Below are 25376 nucleotides of genomic sequence, written 5' to 3'. Positions count from 1 at the left end.
ACACAACACAAGAGGGAGTATGAGACTGAACCTTGGCCAGAGCAGCCTTCTCAGCCAGCCTCTCTTAGCAAGCCCTCTGAGAGACTTAAGAAACTGGACTTGCAAAATTAGGACGGCATCCTGACTTATTTTATAAATTCCAAGACTGGTAACTGTTCTTCAGTTCCATGGAAAGCTATTTGAAAGGGAAACCATTGGAAAGCATGATGTACTTATTTACAAGAGTTGTCAGATCCTTTTAAAGTTGCTGATATTATTGAACCTCCCATTATGCACTACCTATTTTACATATATTATAATTTCTTTTTTCTTTGAACTGGGGATTGAACCCAGGGACTCTCTACCACTGAACCAAATCCCCAGCCCTTTTGGTTTTTTATTTCCAGTCACGGTCTTGCTAAGTTGCTGAGGCTGGCCTTGAACTTGCAATCCTCCTGCTTCAGTTTCCTGAGTCTATGAAATTAGTCATGTGCCACCAAACCCAGTTGCATTATAACTTTTAATTTAACTCTCTCAAAGAACTCATGAAGTAATTTGATCCCCATTTTACAGGTGAGCAAACTGTGACCTAGAGAAATTCTATCACATAACAAGTGGTAACACTTGGATTTGGACCGAGAACTGTCTGGTTCTAAAACTTACTATATTTATTATATTTAATTTAAATTAATTCCATTATTTAACAGGAATGATTCAGAAAGAGAACTGATCAATGGTAGGTGATAGTGAGGCAGTCAAGGGATGACTTTGTGCCTAGGTTGGTTTCTTGGGCACTGAACACCCTGATCACAGATCATAGAAATGCTTGGGCCACTGCTGTGTAAACACACTAGAAGAAGGGGAAGGCTTTAACATTAGTCCACTTAGCCAGACTTGCCTTGGGAGAATCACCTATTCTCTCTGCACTTCAATTTCCTCATCTTCTAAAAGAGTAGATTCCTTCTCATCCATCAGGTCTCAACTTGAATATCACTCCCTCAGAGAGGCTTTCCCTATTTAGTCGACCTAAAATAGTCCTAACCCCTAGTCGCTCTATCCTATCATCTTATTGGAGTATTTCCTTAAATGTTTATCACTATCTGAAAATTTCTTGCACATTTTGTTTGCTTATTATTTCTTTCCTTTCACATGAGCTGGGATCCCCTCTGTTCGGTCATGCTATGTGCTCTGTACCTGGAACACTGCTTGGCATGCACTAAGTGATCAATGAAATCTTTGTGGAATGAATAAATGATATAAAGATAAAGAACTAGGAACAGAGGGTGGAAGTTACAAACAGGCAGAGGACTTTCCTAACAACAGCAGTTATCCAAAGACAAAGCAGTCTGCCCTAGAGGAGATGTTCTTCTCACCTTTGGAAGTGAGCACCATTTTGAGGGCACATAATGGCTTCCATGTTGGGTTGGTGGGGGAAGGCTGCTTTGGGGTTCCTTTGACTCCTCAATAACATCTCAGTTGTTTTTTCTTTTTTTTTTTCAATTAAGTTTTAAACTAAAACCCTGATAACAGGGCACTGTCTTGTCATTATTTTAAATATGGAACAGGTGGGCTGGGGTTGAGGCTCAGTGGTAGAGTGCTTGCCTAGCACGTGTGAGGCACTGGTTTGATCCTCAGCACCGCATAAAAATAAATAAATAAAATAAAGATTTTAAAAATATATATGGAACAGGTATTCTCTCTGTTAATAACTGGGGATAGAGGCCCTGAGGGTGGAGGAGGCAGAGACAAAAAACTGACAGTGCAAGATGCTGCTTCTGGGCTCTGTGGGAGAGGTCTGACAGAGCCGCTGAGAGGTTTGATTAAGTTTGAACAAAGTAAATGAAGACAATTATGAATAATCATTTCCAGAGCAGTTGCCGTCTTTACCACTGGGCTCCTGTTCCCCTTCTCCTAGACCCCACTGCCTCCATAGTTGTCTCTTCTGTTCCTTTCTCACAGGGAATAACAGTACCCAAGTTCTCCTAGTTGCCTCAATTTCCTTTCTCCCCATCTATGTCCAGTCATCAAATTTAGTTCCCACTATCATCTGCTCATATCCCACTGTATCTTCCATCTCAGGTCTTACACTCTTTATTTGAAATTACCCTACCAACCTTTGTCTGGTTTCTTTGTATTTTAGGATGCCAAAACCATTTCCTTCTGTGCAGACTAAGATCTTTCTAAAACAAATTCAGCCAAGACTTCTCCTGGATAAAGCCCAGTAATTTCTGCACTTCCTGATCATTAAGTGTATCACCCTTATCATAACCCCCAGGCTCTGGCTGACCTCTGGCTCTGACACCTGCTACTGTGTTCATTACCTGTGCTTTTAGAGACTCAAAATTCTCTGAGATTCCCTGAAGACTTCACATCTTTTGGGTCTTTGCTCATATTGGTCCATCTATCTTGGCTGCTTCTCCATGCATTTAATTCCTACTGATCCTTGAAAGCTCAGCTTAAGTCTCAAGTCTGCATCCCAGGACCCAGCATGGGGGCCAGGCCTAACATCTCAGGTTCCTCCCTGCTCTCCAATACCACAGAGAAAACCACCATGTCTTGCCAGATACATTAATGTGGCTAACTGCAGTCTCGGCTTTCTCTACTTTCAATAGCTAAGAAACCATGGACTAGTAATTACTTGCTCATATCTAAGATGTTATGATTCAGTCCACATTTCATACATTTATTTTGAAAATTAAATGAAATGGTGGAAATGAAGAATCCTTTGTAAATATTTGTATACTTATTTATTTATTTTTTTTGACAAGTAACCCCTAAGCCCCTCTAAGAGTGATCAAGGAAGTGCTGTATTAGTTGGTTCTGTGCCCTTGACTTTTGTAGAGTTCAAATTAGTGGATTCGATGCCTTACTATCCTGTACCAGACGTGTACCATGGTCCCTCCTTTTGGTTAGGGACCATGAATTATTCATTCCTATGCAAAGCAAGTATGTGTTTGTCAGCTTTCTACCACTATAACAAATATCTGAGATAATGACTTACAAAGATAAAATGTTTATTTTTGTTTACAGTTTTGGAGGTTCTAATTCACTGTCCATTGGCCCCACTGCTTTTGGGCTTCTGGTGAGGCAGAACATGATGGAGGGAGTGAATGGCCAAACAAAAAAACTCACTTCATGGCCAGTACACAAGCGAGAGAAAGGGGCCAAGGTCTCACTATCCCCTTCAAGAGCATGCCCCAGTGACCTGAAAACCTCTTAAATAAGCCTTCCTCTTAAAGGTGTCATCATCTCCCAATAAAGCCACTCTGGGCACTAAGCCTTTAACATATGGACTTTTGTGTGACACTTAAGATCCAAATCATCACATGAGGCTCAGGAGATATTTACTGGTTGGATGAGCAAATGAATAAGTGAGGGAGTGACATTCCAGGGAGAGGGGAAAACCTCATGCAAACTCACGGAGATATTATGGAGCAGGTCACATTCAGAGAATCCCCAACAGTTTAAAGTTTTGGAGGTCAAGGTATGAGGGTCATGTGAATAGCAATGAGGCTGCAGATTAGATGGAGCCAATTACCAGGGAATCTCATGTTAAATAGATGGATTTCAGAGGAGGGCAATGGGGGTTTTAAGCTGGGTTTAGGAAGAGTCTTGTACTGCGGTATGGAGAGTGGATTACAGGGAGGATTGAAAGTTATTGTGGGAGTAGGACAGTGAGGAAGCTTTGGTCATGGAATGGAGAAGGGATGAAATGGAGAGCTACAGATAAGCCGAATGGGCTAGCACCAGTAAAGGGTTGGCAAGGTTGCAAAGGGGAGAGGAATAGTGGGTAGTTCCCCAGTTCTGACCATTTGACCATTCACAGTGAGTGTTTCCCACGTGTGTCTTGTATTCCTCCCCTGCTGACAGCACTGTGTCTTGGTGATAAAACAGTGCCCTCAGTGTGCATTTTAAACAGTTTCACTTTATAAAGAGATGTAGATGGGGAGAACGGACTTGCACATTCATTTATTTTATAAATGAAGAAACTGATGCACAGGGAAGAAGGAAAATGATTAGTGCATGAAGTGGCATTTGAGATTCTCATCATTTTTTCTCATTTATCCAAATCTGTTTCCACTCTTGAGGTAGATTGGCAAAAGGACACAAGTTCCTCCCTTCCCTGTATCCATGCCTCTTTGAAATGAGACTACTCTCCTTCCCAATCAAAGGTGGAGTTTATTTTACCATCCCCTTGGGTTGTGCTCATGACTTGATTTGATCAATAGAGTGCAGTACAGGTGATGTTATGATTTTTGAGGAATGGCCCTAAGAGATTGTATCTTCTGCCTTGACTCTCTTGGAACACTGCCCTGAGGCTAACATGTAAGTTTGTCTAAACTACTGGTAACACAGAAGGCCACATGAGGAAGAACCATGCTGCCCAGCTAGCACCAACTGCCAGACATACGAGTGAGGATATAGTAGACCTTCCTTCCTGTCCAGCTGACCTTCCATCTGAAAGCAGCTCCTACGTGATCCGCAGTGAAACTCACAACCACAGGATTGTGAGAAATAATAAATTATTTTGCCTTAAGCCATTGAATTTCGGGGAGTGGTTTGTTATGCAGCAATATAACTGAAACAACTTCTATGCTCCCTATGTCAGTAAATGGCTTCGCCATCTACATGGTTGCCAATGCCCTTTCCATCAGATCTCACATTTAATCTGCCACCAAGTCCAGGGAATTTTACTTCTGAATATATTCAAATCCCTCTACGTTCTACCTTCCCCAGGGCTATGATTTAACTCAGGTGCTTTTTGTCTCTCGCCTGGATTACTATAGCAGTCTCTTAGCTGTTTTCCTTATCTCCTACTTCCCTGCTCCCTATCCTTCCTACCCAACTCTTGTGTTCCTACCACAGTCAGAGCTAACTTTCTTACACGCACTTGTTATCATGTTACTCCTTTGCTTAAAACCTTTTTTCTTTGCAAGGTAAAGTCCAAAACCCTTAATACTATTTATAAGGCCTTGAACTATTTGATCCCTGCCTTATTTGCAGCCCTATCTTCCACCATTCCTCTCAATGAACTCTATGTTACTGAGCTGTTTTACAGGTTCTGGTGGGCTTCTGGTACCTGCTTCAGCTCCCTTGGGCATGAGGCAACCTACTGAAGAGGTTGGATGAGAACGCTTGACCTGTGAACATGGCTAAGTTCCTAGGCTGGCCACAAGGGACTCTCACTGGGGTAAAAATTTGTCCTGCGAAGATTTGGTAATTCCAAATGACATCCACATATGTCACTACCTTGTAAAAGTGACTGATTCTCTATCAAGAATGCAAGTAACAATAAATGGTGGTGAGGATATAGGTGAAAAGGTACACTTAAATGTTGTTGTTGGGACTACAAATTGATGGAACCACTCTGGAAAGCAATATGGAGATTCCTCCGAAAACTTGGAATGGAACCACCACTTGACCCTGTTATCCCACTCCTAGATTTTTACCCAAAGGACTTAAAATCAGCATACTACAGTGACACAGCCACATCAATGTTTACAGCAGCTCAATTCACAATAGCTAAGCTATGGAACCAACCTAGGTGCCCTTCAACAGATGAATGGATAAAGAAAATGTGTTATACATACAAAATGGAATATTATTCAGTCATAAAAAGAATGACTTTATGACTTTTGCTAGTAAATGGAAGGATCTGGAGATTATCATGTTAAGTGAAATAAGCCAATCCTAGAAAACCAAAGCCTGAATGTTTTCTCTGATAGGCAGATACTAACACACAACAAGGCATGGTTATGGGAGGAGAAGAGAAGTTCAGTGGATTAGACAAAGGGGGAGGAAGGGAAGTGAGGGAGGGTGGGAATAGGAAAGACAGTAAACTGAATTAGGCATAACTTTCTTATGTTCATATGAATACATCACCAGTGAAATTCTACATCATGTACAACCTCAAGAATTGAATCCTAATTAGAATTATACTCCATGTATATATAATATGTCAAAATACATTATATTGTCATGTATATTGAAAAAGAATAAATAAAAAATTTTTACAATGACTGAGTCTTATTTGATAAAAACATAAATTTTATATTTCATAAAAAATATGAACTAGATAAGGCTGATTTCTTTTTTTTAATTCTTTTTTTGTAGTTGCAGATGGACAGATGCCTTTATCTTATGTATTTTTATGTGGTGCTAAGAATCGAATCCAGTGCCTCACTCATGCTAGGCAAATGCTCTCCCATTGAGCTACAGCCCCAGCCCCACTGATTTCTTGATTCTAACCACTAGAAAAGATTTTAGGAAATTTTGGTCATAGCATAGAAGCAATAGTGTTTGCTGAGCAACCAAAATTCTGAGGTCGTGTAGAAATTCCACTGGCCTTGGTGTTAGACAGACTTCAAGGTAAATGGCTCCTCCATTTACCAAATGTGTGATCATGGGCAAGTTACATAAGCTTTCTGATTTCTATTTTCTTATCTCTTAAAAGGGTATGATAATCCATACCTTGCATGATTATATTGAGGATTAAATTGGGATAAAACAGGTGAATAATCCTAGCATATTTGAAGGATACTAGTATTTTCAATAATTGTTAGCCAATCTGCTCCAAAGCAGAAGGTGTCTTTCTTACTTGAGCATTTGGACCTAGAAGTGAAGACAGTTCAATATAATTTGATTTGGGTTGTTCTTTCCCCTGGTGGTCACCTGCTAGTGAATAGACAGGTATACATGATACAACCAAATTTCAGATGTGACTTTTCTGCCCCTTTAAGATATAAATGCAGTGGGCTTGAATGTCAATTTTCACATTTCATAACTCTTGTAATTCAACGTTCTCCACAAGATTTCTGTCAATTCCATGAGAGCCTGTGCTCATAGGTACCTCTGCCTTCAGTCTCCTTTTTCAGTTAAGGCAGAACAAAGCAGTGTTCAACTTCCTTCCTTCTTTACATTTTTTTTTTTTTTTTACATAGAGAGCAATGTGGTGCTCCTCACTTCTCTCCAAGACTCAAAGATCACACTAATCAAAGACCCAAGTAGGACAAAGGACCTTCTCTGTATTAGCATCTATCCTTAGAAGGCAGTTGAGGTTAAATATAGCATTTTTTTCTGTTGTAATAACTACAATGCTTCATATTTATTGAGTGCTTACTGTGTACCTGGCCTTTTATCAAGTGCTTTTCAGTAGCTTATTTTATCTTCACAATTCTGGAAGGTAGCTCTTGTTATTTTTTTTTTTTTCAATAAGGAAGGGTTACACATGTCAGAATAATGAGGCAATTGACATAGATTGCACAGCAAATAAGCATTGGGACAAGGATTGAAAAGCAGATCTGCTGGCCCCAAGCCTGTTCTCTTTCTTTTACTATATGGCCTTTAAGGGGGAGGAGAAGGAGAAAGCAATTAGAAGAACTGAGGTTCTATAAAAGCAAAGCCATCTGTTCTTATATTGTTTTGCAACTTTAAAAGGATGTCATTATATGTTATCTCATTATTCCTGTGAAGAATGGATGATCATCTTCTTACCAATTTTGAAATGAGGAAAGTAGGGCTTGTTGGAGAAAGTAAGTAAGGGAACAATCAACGTAGGATACTTGCTTTTGAGATTATAGAGGTCCCAGTAGTAGGTGATTAAGGGGTTCAGGTATGACTGTGGGAACTGGTGGCCACAGTAATGTGAAAAAGAGGCCAGGTGTCTAAGGGCCAGGAAAACACATGACCACTGAAGTCACCGGGAGAATTGCAGTATAGGGGCTAGTGAGGATGACCATGAGCCAGGAGTTGAAATATTCAGTGCATAAAGAGAAACAGAGGTTAGTGGTGAGGAGGGTATGAGGATGGTATGGTTGGAGAGAGAAGGAGAAGAAATTTTTGTACAAGCAGGGAAGTGGCAATGCTGCTCTACCTCCTAGTTTTGTTGTGTGTGGGGCATGGGAAAGTGAGAAGCCTTCTCGAAGAGGGCTAAAAAGGGAGCAGGGTCCTGGAGGAGAGTAATATTTCAATAAAGACAAAGAAACAGCCTGAGTACTCTGGAGAAGCAGCGGGAGTAAGAGAGTTTGTTGACAAAGGAAGAAGGCTATAGGGGGCACAGGGAAAAGGGCTGGCAGTCAAATGGGCAATAGAAATGAGTGAAAGGGTTGGGAAGAAGCTCAGAACCGAATAAAGATGGACTCTGAGGGACAGGACAGACAAGCAGAAGGGCTGTTAATCTGGGTGATTCCCTAGGCTGGGGAGAAAGAAAATACACAGGTTCAGAGTGGAACTTGGGGAAAAACTGGTTTTGGTATTTGACTCAGACCTCTAAGATTTGATACAGGGGAAGAGTGTAGGGAAGGACAAGGACTCTAGACTAAAATAGTCAACTGACCCCTGTGACCTCAGGAAGACTGGAAGTGAAGTCCACAAGAGGATTTGAGGGTGGGATGCTAATTCTCTTCTGTACACGCCACTCTTGGCAGACTGTGACTGTCTAATGACCAGGCAAGAAAACTTTTGCATTCCAGTTGACAGCTACTACTGGTAATGAGAGACCTTGTAAGTCTTTCTTTTTTTTTTTTTTTTTTTTTTTTTTTTTTTTTTTTGGTTGGTTTTAAAACCAGGTTGATGGTGACATTTAAAAAGGTTACTCAGGCCGCTGGTATAGAGGATGAATTGGAGAGCAGAAGCAGGAAAAAGAAAGCTAATGCACAATCCAGGCAAGAAGTGATGAATCCTGAATCAGAGTAAGGACAGTGGAAACCAAGAGGAAGGCTCTGGTGTTATTTCCAAAAGTAATGGATGTGGAGCATGAAGGAATGCCTCGAATAGAGTAGGATGCCCGGATTTCTGGCTTAGTTTCTACTTGTGGTCCGCCATTGAGGTTCTGCCTCTCTCTCTGGGCTTTTGTGAGGAAGGAGCGATGTAACCCACAAGAAAGTTATTTGAAAACGGGAAAGCTCAGTGCCTATCATCATCTACTTTATCATCATAGCCCTCCGGTCACCCAGATTATCTATGGAACAAGATGTGAGAATTAGGGTAAATCACGATAGTCGCCCAAATACGGGGGAGCTGTGGGCCCTCAAGATACCTTGGATTCCCACACCTGTCAGGAGTTAGGGGCGGGGCGAACACGGACTCCGCCCCTGGGCGGGGCCTGGACCCAGCGGGAGCTGAACCCAGCTGGAGCCTGACTGAGCCTCAGTCCTTAGTCGCTGAGGTGGGGACCAGATCCGTCCGTCGCACTCCACCCGGCTCCACCCCGCTAGGCTCCCCAGACCCCGCTGCACCCTCCCGCCTCCACGTGGGACAGTCCGGCTGAGCTGTCGGCGAGCCAGCACCTCGTCCGCACTCGGAGACAGAGGTAAGGGGCGCGGCCCCCGGCACCCAGCCGGCGGAGGAAGAGTGAGCGGGCGCTGAGACCTGGCGCTGGGCAGCCGAGGGGACCCCGAGAAGGGCTGGGGGAGGCCGCTAGGGAGGGGCGCCGCGGCAGAGAGGAAGCGCTGGCCTTGGCAGGGGGCTCTCCCTGGAAGGTAGGGGCCTCCGGGGGAGCTCCACCGGCAGGGGGTAAGAAAGCGGTGCCGCGGCTGGGGGTATAAGATGAGGCGGCAACTGGAGGGCAGCGGGGGATTGCTGGGGACACTAGTGAGGGGGGCGTTGGCGGCGGTGGATAGAGCCCGGAGGGTTAGTGCGGGAAGAGGGAGCCAGGGAGCGGTGGAGCAGTGAAGGAGGTGCTGGAGAGAATTGAGGGGAGCGAGGGCAGGAGGAGGCGTGGAAGCGAAGAGCGAAGGGGAGGAGACCCGGTCGAGGAGTGAGGTGCTGAAAGGAAGGGGCGCTGACAGGAGAGGGTGTCGGGTCCCGGAAAGGGTCAGGGGACCGGAGGTATGAGATGGATAACTACTAGAGGAGGGAGCACAGAGCTGGAACCCAGTTGATACCCGAGAGGGGGTCGCGGTGAATGCAGGGCGAGGGGTGGGGCTTGGAAGCTACAAGCTTGGAAGAATGGAAAGGTGGGAGGCCAGCTGGGTCTACCCGGACTGCAGAGCAAGGGCGCGGGAGCTGGTGAAAGGAGTGGGCAGTGGTTCTCGATACCCGCGGCGGGCGCCTAGGTTCAGGAGGGGGGGCGGGGAGGCGCTGGAATAGAGCAGGGTCTGGAGGCTGGAGGTGGAAGAAGGGTGAGCGAACTTGGAGAGTTTGGGGTGTTGTGGGCACTGGTCAGGTTGGGGACGAGATCAGGTGTGGGTTGTGATGTGTTGGGGGGCAATAATGGGAACAGCAGTGAAGCCTAGGTGTTAGGCTTCTGAGAAGACTGAGGGGTCAGGGCGGGGGTTTGGGCTCTGGACGGGATTACATTGCCATCTGGGATCACTAACAAGAAGAGAATAGTGAACAGAAAAAATTAATCCTTGTGCTCACTCTGTTCTTGAGTCTAAGCGTGAAAGGGACTTTGGAGTGGATAGTGTGGCTTAAGCAGAGCACACACCTATTCTGTTCTTTAAAAAGAGAAAGACAATGGAAGTCACGAAAGGCCCTCTCTGTGGTAATGGGAAGGGCTAGTATGGTGGTAGTCAGAGGTGAGGCCTTTTGGGAAGGCAGGTGGGTCAGGGAAGCCTCCTGGTCATGAGGGATATTAGCTAGCAGGGGAATAAAGTGCATTCCTACCACAGAATACAGTATAGGGAAAGGCAAAATCTAAAATGATCTCTAATTAAAGAAATACATTTCCAGTTTCTTAAAGATTGTGATTTTAAAAAAGAAGCTATCAGTAACAGATTGCTTAAGTAAATTTCCTCTTACAGCTTGGAGCTCAATAGGGCTCCTCTCCATCCCTGAGTATGCACAGGGCCTGACACATGCTAGATGCTTGGTGAATGTTGACTGAATGAAGAAATGAGGTGAGGTGGTTCCTGCCTCAATTTCTTCATCTACCCCAAGAACTATGAGAATCCAATAGGATATTATGGGTGAAAAGAGCTTTGTAAACTGTAAAGTATTTACAAAAGAGATGTACATTGATGTTCTAATTTAGGTGTGCCTCCGTTTGGTCAGCAGTTACACACATGGCTATCTTTTTCCAATCTGGAGAAGGAAGGAAATGAACATTTATCAAGCATCTCTTGTGTGCAAGATAAAATGCATTGAAAGTAACTAGTAGAATGCTTGGCAGTTAGTAGGTGCTCAATATATAGTAGCAATTATGATACTGTTTCTATTGGCTATAAGAAACCTGGGAAAACAGTGAGGAGTGGGCTGGGCTGGGCTGGGGAGATGGGTTGGTAGTGGAAAATGATTTAAAGAAGACTAAATTTTAAAAGTTAGTAAAATATGCCTTTGGGAAAAGGAGCATATGGTAGAGGTTCACATTTGCCCAACTCCTTAGCCCCGCTGATAAATGTTCTCTGAAAGAAGGCAGGGAATTACATTTTTTGGGCACCTGCTATATTCCTCATATACTATGCTAAATGCATCACCTACATTTTCTATATTCTTCCCAACAATGCTTATTTTACAAAGGAGGAAACTGTTTCTTTGTCATGTAAAATTTCTTGCCCAGGTCTCACAGTTAATAGATGACAAAGCAGGAAATTAAATCTAGTTTGCTTGATTTGGAACCCCAAACTATTTTCATTACTTAGATGACTTGCTATGAGAAAACATGAAGCACAGAGACAAAAACCAAAAATTTCAAAGTGGTTTATAAAGATTTCTGGTACTGGTTTTAATTCTTACAAGAGTTTTGTCAGGAAGCTGTTTTATTAACTTATTTTATAGATGAGGAAACTGAGACCCAGGGTGTGATTTGCCTAATTTACACAGTTTCTGAGAGTGCCAGGGCTTAACCCAGGTCTTTTGGACTCAATCTCCCTATCCAAGCTTTTGACTGAATCAAAAAAGAATTCCCTTCTTCACTATATTTATTGAGTTGATATCTTCTTGCTGGATTTTAGGTGGATCTCCCTTTCTCTCTCTTCTCTTTCTTGGCTGAAGTTGATTCTTACTTAGGTATGCCTGTGAGACTGAAAGGGATATTTGTTTTTTCACAACATCTCTTTGAGGAGCCATTTCTTTCCTTCTCCCAGCTTAGGACCAGGGATGACTTCCCAGATGGTTCCTGGGCCTTCATTTGTATTGCTCATGGAGACAGTGAGCTACCCAGTTTTATCATCTTATGTGACTGTCACAAAAGAGAGGGAAGATTTGATCGATCTTATCTTACAAATGCAGTTCTGCACGCACCACTGTGCAGTGACCTGTCTGCTCAGATCTGCCTCAGGCGGCTGCCTGCTAAGATACATTTTGCCTGTCTTCCAGACATCTTTGTCCCCCTTTTCCCCCTCCTGAGCAGATCCCCTTGGGGGCTTCAGTATGAATCCTTCATCTCCCTGCCTCTCCTGTTCTCACACCACCAACTGGGAAAGCTGTGCTGCATGCACAGAAGCAGATGTTGACGGCATAGTATGGCGAGTACAGAATGGTGTTGGGGACATGTCTTTCCCCACTCTAAAATTGTTCTGACTTTTATTTTCCTTAAGCCCAGTCAAATCTGGAAGACACCAGGTAACAGAAGTTCTGATCATGAACTGTGTGGCCTTAAACAAATCGCTTCTCTTTGTGGAACCTCAATTTTATTTACCTATAAAATGATGTTGGGGGTTGGATCAGAAAAGGAATTGAAACTATCTTTTACTCTGTCATTCCACACTCTCACACCCGTGGTAGACAAAACTAATAAATGTAGGCAAATTTCCCTCCAATTCTACACAAGGCCGCATATATTTTCTCCAACATGGTGTATGAAGCAGTCACATTCATTCTCTTATTTAAAATTCCAGCAGCTTTGTTAAGTAGTTACTATTATTATCAGATGAGGACACTGAGTCTTAGAGTTTTAATGACCTGCCCAATTTCATACATTGAATTACCATGAAAGCTGGGACCAGTAGCCAGGCTTTCTATTATGATAAAGCTGTCACTCCAAAATTCTCCTAATTCTAGCAATTTAAGAGTGTAAAGTTGGCTACTTCAGATAAAATGGAAACCAGTAATATGACACATGGTAATTTGGCACTTGAATAATAATTAATGTTTATTGAAAGAAGTAACATCTCCAAGGATTTACTATAGATTGAGTGTTGGAATCCCCAGGATGGATAAAACTCCTTTCAATCCAGAAGGAGAAGCAGGTAGTTTGTTGAAAAAAAAGCACCAAAATAATGGAGCCCAGATGAGAGAGAGGCACTGGAACAGAATTTGATAGCAAACATAAATAAAAGGGGCTGGTGAAGTAATAATTTTCAAGTACTTTCTAAAGACAAAGAAACTGTCAGATTGTTTACATTTAGTAGTGCTTACTGTATTTGTACCATTGCTCTGTGAAATAGGTGCCATTTTCCCTCTTTTCAGGTAATAATGCTATGACTTAGAGAGTTAATATGACTTGCCCAAGGATGCAACTGATGGGTAGAGCAGCAATTTAAAACTTTCCCATAACACTGCAAGGTACAGAGTCTAGTCTTAGCCATTAGCTGTAAGACTTAGGTGAATCTTCTTAATTCAAATGGGAATAATACTTGTCCTTCCAATTTTATTTCCCAGGTTCATTTAAAGGATAAAATAAGATAAAGGACATGAAGTTAAAATGAAAAACAAAGCTGTGTTTTAGTGAAGTTGTCCTTTGACCACTTCTAGAAATCTCGCTTAAGGAAATAATTAAGAAAGTGAACAAAGGTTTATGTAAGGAAAATTTCACTTCAATTTAATATATAACAATTAAGAATAGAAATACAACTTAAAATGAAAAACAACTCTCTTCCTAAAGAGGATGACAACATTAAAGAACTGGTCATAGGAAATGATTTTATGAAGAGTTTTTAAAGTCTCAGTACTTTCTAAATTATTAAATACTTTAAAAATTTAAATACTTTTGCTAAATGATAGCATACCATACATCCTGGGTCTATACTTTCTGTACATAAGATCTCAGCTATTAAAATATGCATAGAAATTGTAGACTAGAATATGTGGTATGCTATAATTTACATATAAATAAAAAGTATAAATAGACTTCTATGCTTGTATTTGCAAAGAAATATCTCTGAAGGATGTATAAATTGGTAATGTGTGCCTCTTGGAGAGGGGAACTGGAGATTGGGAACTATGTTGGAAGCAACACTTACTTGTCAGTATAAATTTTTAGATTCCATATTTACTTATTTTTTAGCATAAAAAAATAAAATAATGCAAATTACAGATGATGAAAAGTAATACTAATAAGTAATGAAAGTTTAGTGAATTACTTTCAATGAGTGTGCATTGCCTTTTAAATTAATAAATAAGATATAATTTAAAAAACAGGCATGCATGGTGTTGCACACCTATCACCCAGGGCTTTGGAGGCTGAGGCAGGAAGATCACAAATTCAAGGCTAATCTAAGCAACTTAGTGAGACTCTAAATTACTTAGTAAGACCCTGTCTGAAAATAAAAAATAAAAAGGACTGAGAATGTAGTTTAGAGGTAAAGCACCCTTGGGTTCAATCCCTAGTACCAAAAAAAAAAAAAAAGTACTTTTTAAATGAACGTATATTGAGAGAAATATACTAAAGTGTTAATAGTAGTCATTTCTGAGTCAGATATTAGATAATTTAAATTTTTATTTTTTATATTTTTGCATAAATTTTAAACTTTGTATAATAAATATGTGCTTTCATAGCAGAAAATTTCTCTTGTAAACAAAGAAAGATGACTGGCAGCAGAGTGGAAGATGGTATCAGGTCATTGTGGTGGCTTCCCTTGTTTTAGGTAGAAAAACAATTCTTTTGAATTATCAATTCTTTTACATATATCTATTTCTATATCTATATATCTATATCTATGTCTCTCTCTCTCTCTCTCTCTCTCTCTCTATATATATATATATATATATATAGTTGTTGAGGGACACAATACCTTTATTTAAATAATTTATTTTTTTTAAATGTGGTGCTGAGGCTCAAACCCAGTGCCTCACACATGCTAGGCAAGTGCTCTATCACTGAGCCACAACCCCAGCCCCTTGAATCATTAATTCTTGAAATAGACTTTGCACCTTGTACTATAACAAACTGAAAAGTGAAGTCTATGAGACAATTTAAACAGTCAATACCACCCTCCTTTCCAACCTCACTTTCTTCCTTCATGTAAATGCTACCATGCTTAGCCGAATGTGATGATACATGTCTGTTATCACAGGATGGCAATGTCAAGGGTAACCTGGGTAATTTAGTGAGACCTTGTCTCCAAATTAAAAGAGCAGGGGATGTAGTTCAGTGGTGGAGCACCCCTGGGTTCAATCTCCAGTACTGGAAAAAAAAATACTATTATGCCTAAGCCTCCAAGTATCCTGGGCATGTTTTACACTTCTCGAGCTTGACATGGGACAGACTGATACAGGGATAAAGGTGAGGGTCTCATATAAAAGCTTGAGAGTTTGGAGCAAAGAGCAGGAAGAACAGATGGCACTGGAGACTGGCGGTGATATATTTTAAAAAGTTTTATTGAATGACTATTATCAATTCTATTTATGTGTTTAATTCTTCAGGAATGATTTAAGACTGGGGTTGTAGCTCAGTGGTAGAGTGCTAGCCTAGCACAAGTGAGGCACTGAGTTAGATCCTCAGCACCACATAAAAATAAATAAATAAAATAAATATATCATGTCCATCTACACCTAAAAATTTTAAAAAAGAGAGTACTTTAAACTTACATTTGAGTAGGGTGTGGTAGTGTAATCCCAGTGACTTGGGAAGCTGAGGCAGGAGGATTCCTGTGTTCAAGATCAGCCTGGGCAACTTGGCAAGACCTTATCTCAAAATAAAAATAAGAAGTCCTGAGGATGTAGCTCTTGGCTTGAGGACCTGACTATTCCTGGGGTTCAATCCCCTAGCACTGCAAAAAATAAAACCAACCTTCTATGTTCATCAGCTTCTTGTCTTTATAGTTTATCTAAGAGGTCCACAGAGCTATACCCAACAGTCTCACTCCCTTTCTTTGCTGGAAATAAAAAACAAGAACTAGGGCTGGAGTTGTAACTTATTGATAGAGTGCTTATCTAGCATATGTGAGGCACTGGGTTTGATTCTCAGCACCACATAAAAATAAATAAGTAAAAAAATGTATTAAAAGGAAAAACAGGATCTGCCAAAGACAGTGACAACCTGAGCACTCTCTCACATTAGGGCTACCCTTCCACCATTCTCTGATTACTTACTCAGCCCATTCGTATCTACTGTTGAGCAAGAAAAGAGACTTAAGGTGGAGAAGTAGGGCACTTGAGGCTTCCAACCTGCAGAAGAATTGATTAAAGACTCAAATCAGGTCATAGGACTCAAAGTGACTCAAAGTGGCCAAGTGACCATAGGTCTCTCTTGCAGATGACTTCAGTGAGCAATGGTAAAATTGTAGTCAGGGGCTGGGGTTGTGGCTCAGTGGTAGAGCACTTGCCTGGCATGTGCAAAGCCCTGGGTTCAATCCTTAGCACCACATAAAAATAAATAAACAAAGGCATTGAATTGTCTCCCTACAACTAAAATAAAATAAATAAATAAAACTGTAGTCAAAGATGCCTCTGACCAGGATTTTGACTATATGTTCAACATGCTTATCATTGGCAACAGCAGTGTGGGCAAGACCTCATTCCTCTTCTGCTGTGCTGGATCATGGGATTCAGACTCAAAGCATCCTAAGAAAAGGAGAGGATGATAGTAGGCCTGGCACATAATAAGTATTTGCTGAATGAATGAATGAACAAATAAATAAAAGATCAAGGCTTAGAAAGATGGAATTATAAGGACTTAAAGTCATACATCTGTGGAATTTATCAGTTTATGAAGGCCACATCATTGTTATCTCATTCAAACCCTATAATAGCCTTGTGAGAAAAACAAGGGCAGAAATTGTTCTCTCCATTTCCTAGATGAGGAGATTGGGGCCCCAAAGTGATGAAGTGACTTTCGTTAATTCAGCGCACATTTTTACTGGGTGCTCTTTTGTGTGCAGATTTGTGCTGGAAGCCAGGCATACAGAAATGGAGTATATTAAGTCCCAGATGTTCAGTCTAAAAGAGGAGCCAGAATAGTAAACTGTTCCAAAATGACACAAGTACCATTAGTATTCTGAGAACACAGGAGCAGGAGTCATGCCTCTGCCGTGGACAGGGAAGGTGACACTTGACCTGGACCTACAAGGATGAATAGGAGTTTACTAGAGTAAAAAAGAACTCTGGGCAGAAGGAATACATATACAAAGGGACAAAGGCATACTGTGGAGTATTTGGCATAAAGTGTAGTTTGATACTAAGGTAGACAGGTTGATGGGGAGAAGAATTGGGGACAAAATCCTAGAGAGTTGATTCTTTGATTAGTTGTTCTTAGTTAATCTGAATGGTTTGGACTTGATGTTTAGAGATGTGGGGAGCCTTAAAAGTTTTTGAAACAGGGAATGATAACCCTATACTGAGCCCTGTCGCCTACAAGAGACTCTCCTTGACCACCATGTATCCCCATTGGGTTAGGCTTCTTGTGGACTTTCTCAGTTAGGGTTTCCCTGTTTTTCCACTTACTGACTGCTCTATTACTTCTGTTTCCCTGTTCTTTTATTCTAATATCTGGCCACCCAGAGATCAGACACCATGTCTGATTCATATTTGTACTCACCAAGTCCAGCAAGGGCTTACTTCAGAGCTACGTGCTCAGCAAATATTTGCTGAATGCGATTGAATGGGAGGAGTTGGGTTCTACCCCAGTCCTGAGACAACATTTGTGGCAGGTGCAATGATGGGGTGATTCTGAGTATTTCCTCTGTTAAGCTGGGGCAGAGAGTGTGTAAATGTAGATTACCATTAGAAGGTTAGTGACTCAAAGTCACACTGGAGGAGTGTTCCCAAGTGACCACAGGTCTCTCTTGCAGATGGCTTCAGTGACCGATGGTAAAACTGGAGTCAAAGATGCCTCTGACCAGAATTTTGACTATATGTTCAAGCTGCTCATCATTGGCAATAGCAGTGTGGGCAAGACCTCATTCCTCTTCCGCTATGCTGATGACACTTTCACCCCGGCCTTTGTTAGCACTGTGGGCATCGACTTCAAGGTGAAGACAGTCTACCGTCATGAGAAGCGAGTGAAGCTGCAGATCTGGGTGAGTCATGGGCATCTTGAGCAGTATTGTCCTGAGATAAAAAACTAGTCTGCCAGTACAGGCTGGGTGGTGGGACAAGCTTGGAACCTCTAGATGTCAGCATCAAGTGTTAATGTTGTTTTAGGTCTGGTCCCTAGGATTCCCTATGCTGGTTTTATGTAAGTTTGCTCTCCTCTGGGGGTTCAGTTGCATCTGAGGCTCAGATGTCCAAGAGACTTTATCCTGGCTTATATAAACAAGTGACTAAGAAACTGGGCTTTGGAGTTAGAAACTTGGGTTCAGATTCTACTTCAACCACTGAGTAGCCATAGAAACTTGACTTAATTACTTAACCTTTCTGGGTCATCCTTTCTTCTTTGGGGATTATAATAGCATCTATACATAGGGTTGTTAGGAGCTTAGCTTAGTTCCTAGAATACAGCAAATACACAATCAATGTTAGCTACTGTATCAGTTAGCTATTGTTGCATAACAAATTATTTAAAAACTTGGTGATATAAATAAACAATAATAATTAATTATCTCTCAGTTTCTGTGGGTCCAATATTTAGAAGTGGCTTGGGGTTTCTTATGAAGTGTAGCCAGACGCTGGCTTGGGTATCAGTCATCTGGAGAACTGACTGGGTCTGGAGGTTCCACTTCCAAAGTGGCTTACTCACATGTCTGGTGCAGGCTGTTGGCAGGAAGCTTTACTTCCTTCTCATTTGGCCCTCTTAGTATCTTCACAGAGCTGCTTAAGCCTCTTCATTGCATGGTAACTGACTTTCTCTAAAGTGAGCAATCTAAGAAACCAAAGAGGAAATGGAAATGTCTCTTATGTAGCCTTAGAGTATTCTCTTGGTCACAGATTCAGTGTGGGAGGAAATTACACAAGTTATGAATACTAGGAGAGAAGGATCGTTTGGGACCATATTGGAAACAGGTCACGCAACCACTATTGTTTACCAGTGGTACTAATAAAGTTTATACATACACACATGTTCATCCATAGGTATATGTACATGCTTTATTATATATATTTATTCAAGTGTGTATGTGTGTGTTTTTGTATATATTATAAAATATATATATATATATATTTTTTTTTAAATAGGGAATTGAATCCAGAGGCACTTTACCACTGAGTCACATCCCCAGTCCTTTTCATTTTTTATTTTGAGACGGGGTCTTACTAAGTTGCTTAGGACCTTGCTAAGTTGCTGAGGCTGGCCTTGATCCTCCTGCCCTCAGCTTGCTGGGATTACAGGTGTGTGCCCCTGCCCTGGGGAAAGCAGGTATATATTTTAAATGATATAACACCATGGGGATCATCTACTTCTCAATGAATTTGCACTGGGATTAGAAATTTTGAATATTCATATATGTATTCAAAACATTGTTTATTATCTGTCCATAACACTTAGAAAATGTACATAATACATTATAAATTTATTTGGACAGTCTATATACAATATTTTTCTCTTTACAGATTGTTATAATCTTATAATTAATATTATGAGGCAGATACTATTTTTATATACCTTGTTTTACAGAGGAAAATTTGGACATTAATTTTCCTTAAGTCAACCACACAGCTATAAGTTGAGATTTGAACTCAGATCTTCTGATTCTAAATTATGTGTTTTTTTCTCTACACTGTGCATATGAGGTCTTAAAGAGGCCATATTTCAACTTAGGATAATGTTAAATATTAATTTATAGAGATAAATGTTCATTTTGTTCATTTATTCTCTATTTAAAGTACTGAGGAATCATAAATCATTAGAAATGGGAAAAGCTCTATAGGTTGTCTAGTTAATTGATTCTCAAAGTGTGGTTTCTGGACCATCTATATGAGCAACAGCTGGGGATTTGTCAGAAATGCAAATTCTTAGACCCCCCATCTCAGACCCACTGGATCTGAAATGCTGGGGGTGGAGCCCAACAATCTGTGGTATAAGAAGTTTTCCAGGTGCTTTTTTAATTTTTTAATTCTATTCTTTTTTTAAAAAAATTTTTAGTTGTAGATGGAAACGATACCTCTATTTTATTTATTTATTTTTTATGTGATGCTGAGGATTGAACCCAGTGCTTCACGCATGCTAGGTGAGCGCTCTACTGCTGAGCCACAACCTCAGCCCCTTCCAGGTGGTTTTAAGGCAAGCTAAAATTGTGGAACACTGATCTAGTGACATTGTGGTGAGAGTAAATGAGCATGTTTTAAAAGCACTTCTTAGTGCCTAGTGCTTTCGCTTGTGTTATCTGATATCATCTTTGCAGCCAATTACAGAGAAGGGTGAGGGTGTTGAGGGCATGGTGAGCAATACAGTGAAACTGAATTAAGGCTGAGAAAGAGCAGTGAAGGGTGCTGAGAGAAATTTGCCAGAGAGGACACAGGCAGCCGATTGGAGGTCAGGGAGACCTTGTAATAATGCACAGAAGGTTCTTGCCATTAGCTAGAGGGTATATTCCTGATGACTTATTTAGGAGCTGAAGAAATTATTAGAGCTTATATTTTAATCTATAAAAACAAAATTAATTAATTTTTACTAATGTTTACAATGTGGATTGGCACAGATGTCTTTGTTTGATCCCTGTATCTCGAAAAATCTTGTTGTAGGAGGCGTTCAGCACTAGTGATTCCCTTGCTCCTTTGTTCATTGTTAGCCTATTGTGAGCTTTGGCAGTTTTCCTGTACCTGGTTAAGTGGATTTATTGATATTCCACTGTATCAATGGATATGTGGCTTTTAAAGAGTTCTGTAAAGAAACCTCTGACTGAAGACATTACCAAATGTAGTCAACCCAAGTGAGCACAAGAAAATGGTTGAAGTGATGTTCGGTGACTCCAGCACAAGTTCATTTTCAGTTTACGTAAGGTAAAATCAATGAAGATCTAATTAGATCTGACTTGGTCAATCACATTGCTTTGCTTAAAAAAATTATCAAAGGCTTTTTATGTGTATGTTTGTGCTTTTATGTGACAAAATTTAAGTTTTTTGTGCTGTTCATAAGTACATTAAAATTTAAACCTTTGAATATTGTTCATATTATTCATTTCATTTTTATATTTTTAATATCTTTTGTGTACAAAAGTGGATATTTATGCAGTATAATCTAATAATCATATATTGTGTATACTACACCTAAATTAGTCTTACTTAAGGTGATATAACTTTAGAGAACTCTATCATAGGCATTGGGGAGCCATTGAACGGTTTTAACAAAGTTAGTTTTGCATTTTAAAAAAATCCCTGGCTTCAGATGAAGGACAGATGGAAATGAGACAAAAACAACAACAACAACAACTAAAAAACAATAATAAAAAAACCAAACAATTGTGGTTTGGATCCAAATTAATCAAATTGTATATGTTAAATATGTATAGTTCTTAATATGTAAATCGTATCTCATAAAATTATTTAAAAATTAATCAACTAATTTAATTTAGTATTGACCAGTTATAAAATAAAGAGAGAAGGGAGAGAGAGAGAGAGAGAGAGAGAGAGAGAGAGAGAGAGAGAGAGAAATGCACCAGTAGTTTGTGTACATTATAAGGGCCTGAACTAAGCACATTAGTCTGCTTGGGCTGCCATAACAAAATGCCACAGACTGGGTGACTTAAACAACAGAAATTGATTCCTCACACTCTGGAGGCTTGAAGTCCAAGATCAAGGTGCTAGCAGGGTTGCAGATAGCCACCTTCTCGCTTTGTGCTCACATGACTTTTCCTCCCTGCGTGGGCCTAGGGGAGAGAGTATATGAGCTCCTTGGGGTCTCTCCTTGTATGACACCATTCCTATTTGATCAGGGTCTTGCCCTTATGACCTCATTTAACCTTAATAACTTTCTTAGAGACCCTATTTCCAAATACAGCCACACTGGGAGTTAGGGCTCCAACACATGAATTTTGGAAGGATATAAACATTCAGTCCCTAACACTAAGACAATGACAAAGTGACATAAAGGATGGAAATAAGGACACAGATTTGATAGAGATTTAGGACCAGAATTTACCAAATTTGATGATCAATTAATTGTAAAGGGAAAAGGGAGGATCATATATATCTGCTTTTTACACAAAAGTGATGTGATTTTTTTTCAAACGGCATGAGCTCTGGTAAGTCGCTTTGCTTCTATGACTACATATCTCTGACTGTAAAATCCTCACAGGCTTCTGAGAGGGACTAATGTGGAGCCATAGTATTGTGTCTGGCATGTATCCAGAATGCAATAAATTTTAGGTTCCTCCTTCCTCTGCCTTCTGGTTCACATGTAAAGGGTGACTGGGTCCCCTCCCAAGGTTTTTCATCTGTGGTTCCAGGAGTACTGAAACAGCACCCAGTGACTCACTAGCAGTGCATGAAGTGTCCATTCAGTGCTTCCAGTCCTGTTGAGCTCTCCTAGGGGATTTTGGAACTCTGTTGTTAAGATGGAAGATGGAAAGGGGAGAAGAGGAGGTTCTGAGCATTGATGAGCAGGACCACCCACAATAGGAGTTTCTGTCATCTCTGTGGGATATTGAATGATGAAGGCATTGGGAGTGCCTTGTTCCCTGAGATCCTTACCACATAAGCTCCTGTGAGCCCCCTTGGTTTCCTGAGAGGTTTATTATTATGAATCAGAAAAGAAAATCTTACTGGAGAGGTAGGGCTAGGGCAAAAGTCTCACTAAAAGGGACTGAGAGCATGCTTAAGTGTGAGGGGAGGGAGACTTAGTAACTTCACAGCAACAGGCCCAGCAAGAAGCCATTTATTGCTGGGTGCTTGTTGCCAGGCAACCCCTGGAGACCTGTGGAAAGAGAGGAGCAGGAGGGGCTTTCACCATTTCCAGGTGGGGTCCATCACAGATGCTGGCAGGTTTGCTGCAGGTCAGAAAATATTTACAGGTCTATGGGAGGACTGTGCTAATCTGGGACTCTGTAATCTTAGATTCTAGGACTGTGCTAATCTGGGACTCTGTAATCTTAGATTCTAGTCCTGTCTCTGCCCTGCAGTGGTTGTGTGATCTGGAGTGCTGTCCTCACCTCATGGATTGTTGTGAAGATTAAATAGGGAAATGGAAGGGAAAGCTATGGAGAGGTATGAAATCTTTTTTTTTTTTTTTTTTTTTAATGTTTTTTTAGTTCTCGATGGACCTTTATTTCACTTATTTATAGGTGGCGCTGAGAATCAAACCCAGTGCCTCATTACATGCTAAGCAAGTGCTCTACCACTGAACTACCACCTCAGCCAGGTGAAATCTTGTAAGGGTTGTGGGTATTGTGAGCCATGTGAATTCTTCCATGTGCTTTAAATCATTCATTGTGTCTTTCACACTTTCCCTCTGACCCTGGGAAGAGGGGGTTGAGGTCAGAGATGTCAAGTTATCTATGAGGAGCCAAGCGGTAAAGTCATCATTTCACTTATTCACTAGACATTTATCAGGTGCTCACACTGTGCCAGTCTTTGTACTTAGGTGGGGATAAATCCTTTGTGCTCACTTAGAGTTTGGAGAGATAGACACTAAGTACATGAATGAGAAGAATCTCATTTCTTCTGTGGTATAGGTCCTGAAGGAAAGGATAGATCTTTTTCATCCTTAGGCACTGGGACTCAGAGCTTAGGGATTACTGAACTGTGACTTAGGTCTCATCCCCAGGCTTGTAACTGAGGTTCCTGCTCAACTCTAGTCTCAATTTAAAAGATGAATTTAGCTGATGACCTTCACTGTAACAGTTCATTCCAGGCCTGGTCCCTGCTGCTGGGATGGTCCCAGTGACGGGGACAGCCATCCCGGAAAGACAAAAATCTCTTCTACTCCCATAGTGAAGCTTTTTTGGTGGCCAGCATATCAAAGACTTTAAAGACAGGAATGTCTCATGTGACTGGGGTTACTTATACAGAAATGTACTGGCTGGCCTTTCCAACAAGCTTTTATTGTTGATTCAAGAACTCTATTTTTGTTCTTAATCTGCCCCACTCCCCACCCCTGGTACTGGGGGATTGAAGCCTGCACCTCCAGCATGCCTGGCAATGTTTTACCACTGAGCTACATCCTGAGCCCAAGAACTCTGTCTTTTTCAAGGACATACAGGTCACTATCCTTGGTCCTGGGCCTATCCCAGATTGCTGTTTTTCTTCCTCTTTCTTTTCAGTTCTCTCCTCTGAAGCCCTCAGTGACCATGGCAATTGTATGTACCTCTATTTTTCCACTCGTTTTGCTATGTTGGCAATGATTTAAAAGAGATAATGTGGGGTTGGGGATTTAGCTCAGTGGTTGAGTGTTTGCCTAGCAAGTGCAAGGCCCTGAGTTCAGTCCTCAGTCACCAACATGGTATCTTAAATGCTGAACAAATATTAGTTTTTATTGAGATTCCAGGGAGAATCTCCTTTTCTTCCCCCACCTAAAGTTTGGAACCAATTTAGAGATAGATGTGGGAGACAGAGAGTAATGAGGAAGTCTCATTACTCATAAAAACAAGGATGAAGTACATGACTAAAGTCTTCAGGCAAGTGGGGCTTGCTAATAATTCCTTATTCTGGACTCAGCACAAACCCATCCACAGGCCAGTGTGGGCTCTTCCTGCCACCTTTAAGAAGGTGAACTCTAGTCACCTGAACCTAAACTGGAGACCTAGAAAGAGGCCAGTGGGCAGCACAGAAGAGTCTGGAGGCTAAACAGGGCGACTGGGACTCTGACATGCTCCTATGGCTCCTGGAGTGTGGAGACAGTTCCTGAGTACATCATCCTGTGCTCAGCTCTTGTGATAATCAGAATTGATTTTTCTAGGCAGCAAGTTTCCCGGTGTGGCTGCAGAGACATGCTGACACTTTCATCTCCCCAAAGCCTGTAGGAGTCAGCTGCTGGAAGAGGTTTAATCTGATTTTTAAAATCACAACAAAGACTATGGGAAGTCAAATCAGAAATGCAGGCCTAGTCTGTCCTTGTAATTTGTAAATGAATTAACCAGTACACCCTATTGGCTATTCTATGAGGCCCCCAAGACACATTTTTTTTGGGCCCACAGCCCCCTTCTATCCACTCAAATTGGTGTGGGAGAAAAGAAATAACTAGAAGTCCTTTGTACATTCATTCATTCAATAAACATGTCTTGCATATATTATGTGCCAAGCTCCATGATAAGAGAGCAAATAAATAGCTATAATATGGTATGAATTATATAATAAAGAGATGAAGAAAGTGTTATAAGAACATGGAGCAGAACGGTTACTTCCACCTGGAAAATCATTGAAGGTTTCATAAAGGAGGGTACATTTGAACTGGGTCTTGACAAATAAATGCAAGTTTTTCAGGTCAA

The 25376-nt window shown here is 41.0% G+C and overlaps 1 protein-coding gene across 1 annotated transcript in view; it reads left to right on the top strand.

Moving 5' to 3' along the window:
• The first annotated feature begins 9106 nt into the window (after positions 1-9106).
• Positions 9107-25376, top strand: part of RAB3B (RAB3B, member RAS oncogene family) — a 70765-nt gene continuing 54495 nt past the window's right edge. Inside the window, exons 1-2 of the mRNA XM_079110358.1 lie at positions 9107-9289; positions 17871-18098. Of these exons, the coding sequence (XP_078966484.1) occupies positions 17871-18098 (228 nt within the window). The 5' untranslated portion in view covers positions 9107-9289. The remainder of the gene's footprint in view (positions 9290-17870; positions 18099-25376) is intronic.

Source organism: Sciurus vulgaris (genome assembly GCF_902686455.1).
Source record: "Sciurus vulgaris genome assembly, chromosome: 1".
In the NCBI taxonomy this organism is placed as follows: domain Eukaryota; kingdom Metazoa; phylum Chordata; class Mammalia; order Rodentia; family Sciuridae; genus Sciurus; species Sciurus vulgaris.
This window is presented reverse-complemented; position numbering and strand designations above follow the sequence as displayed.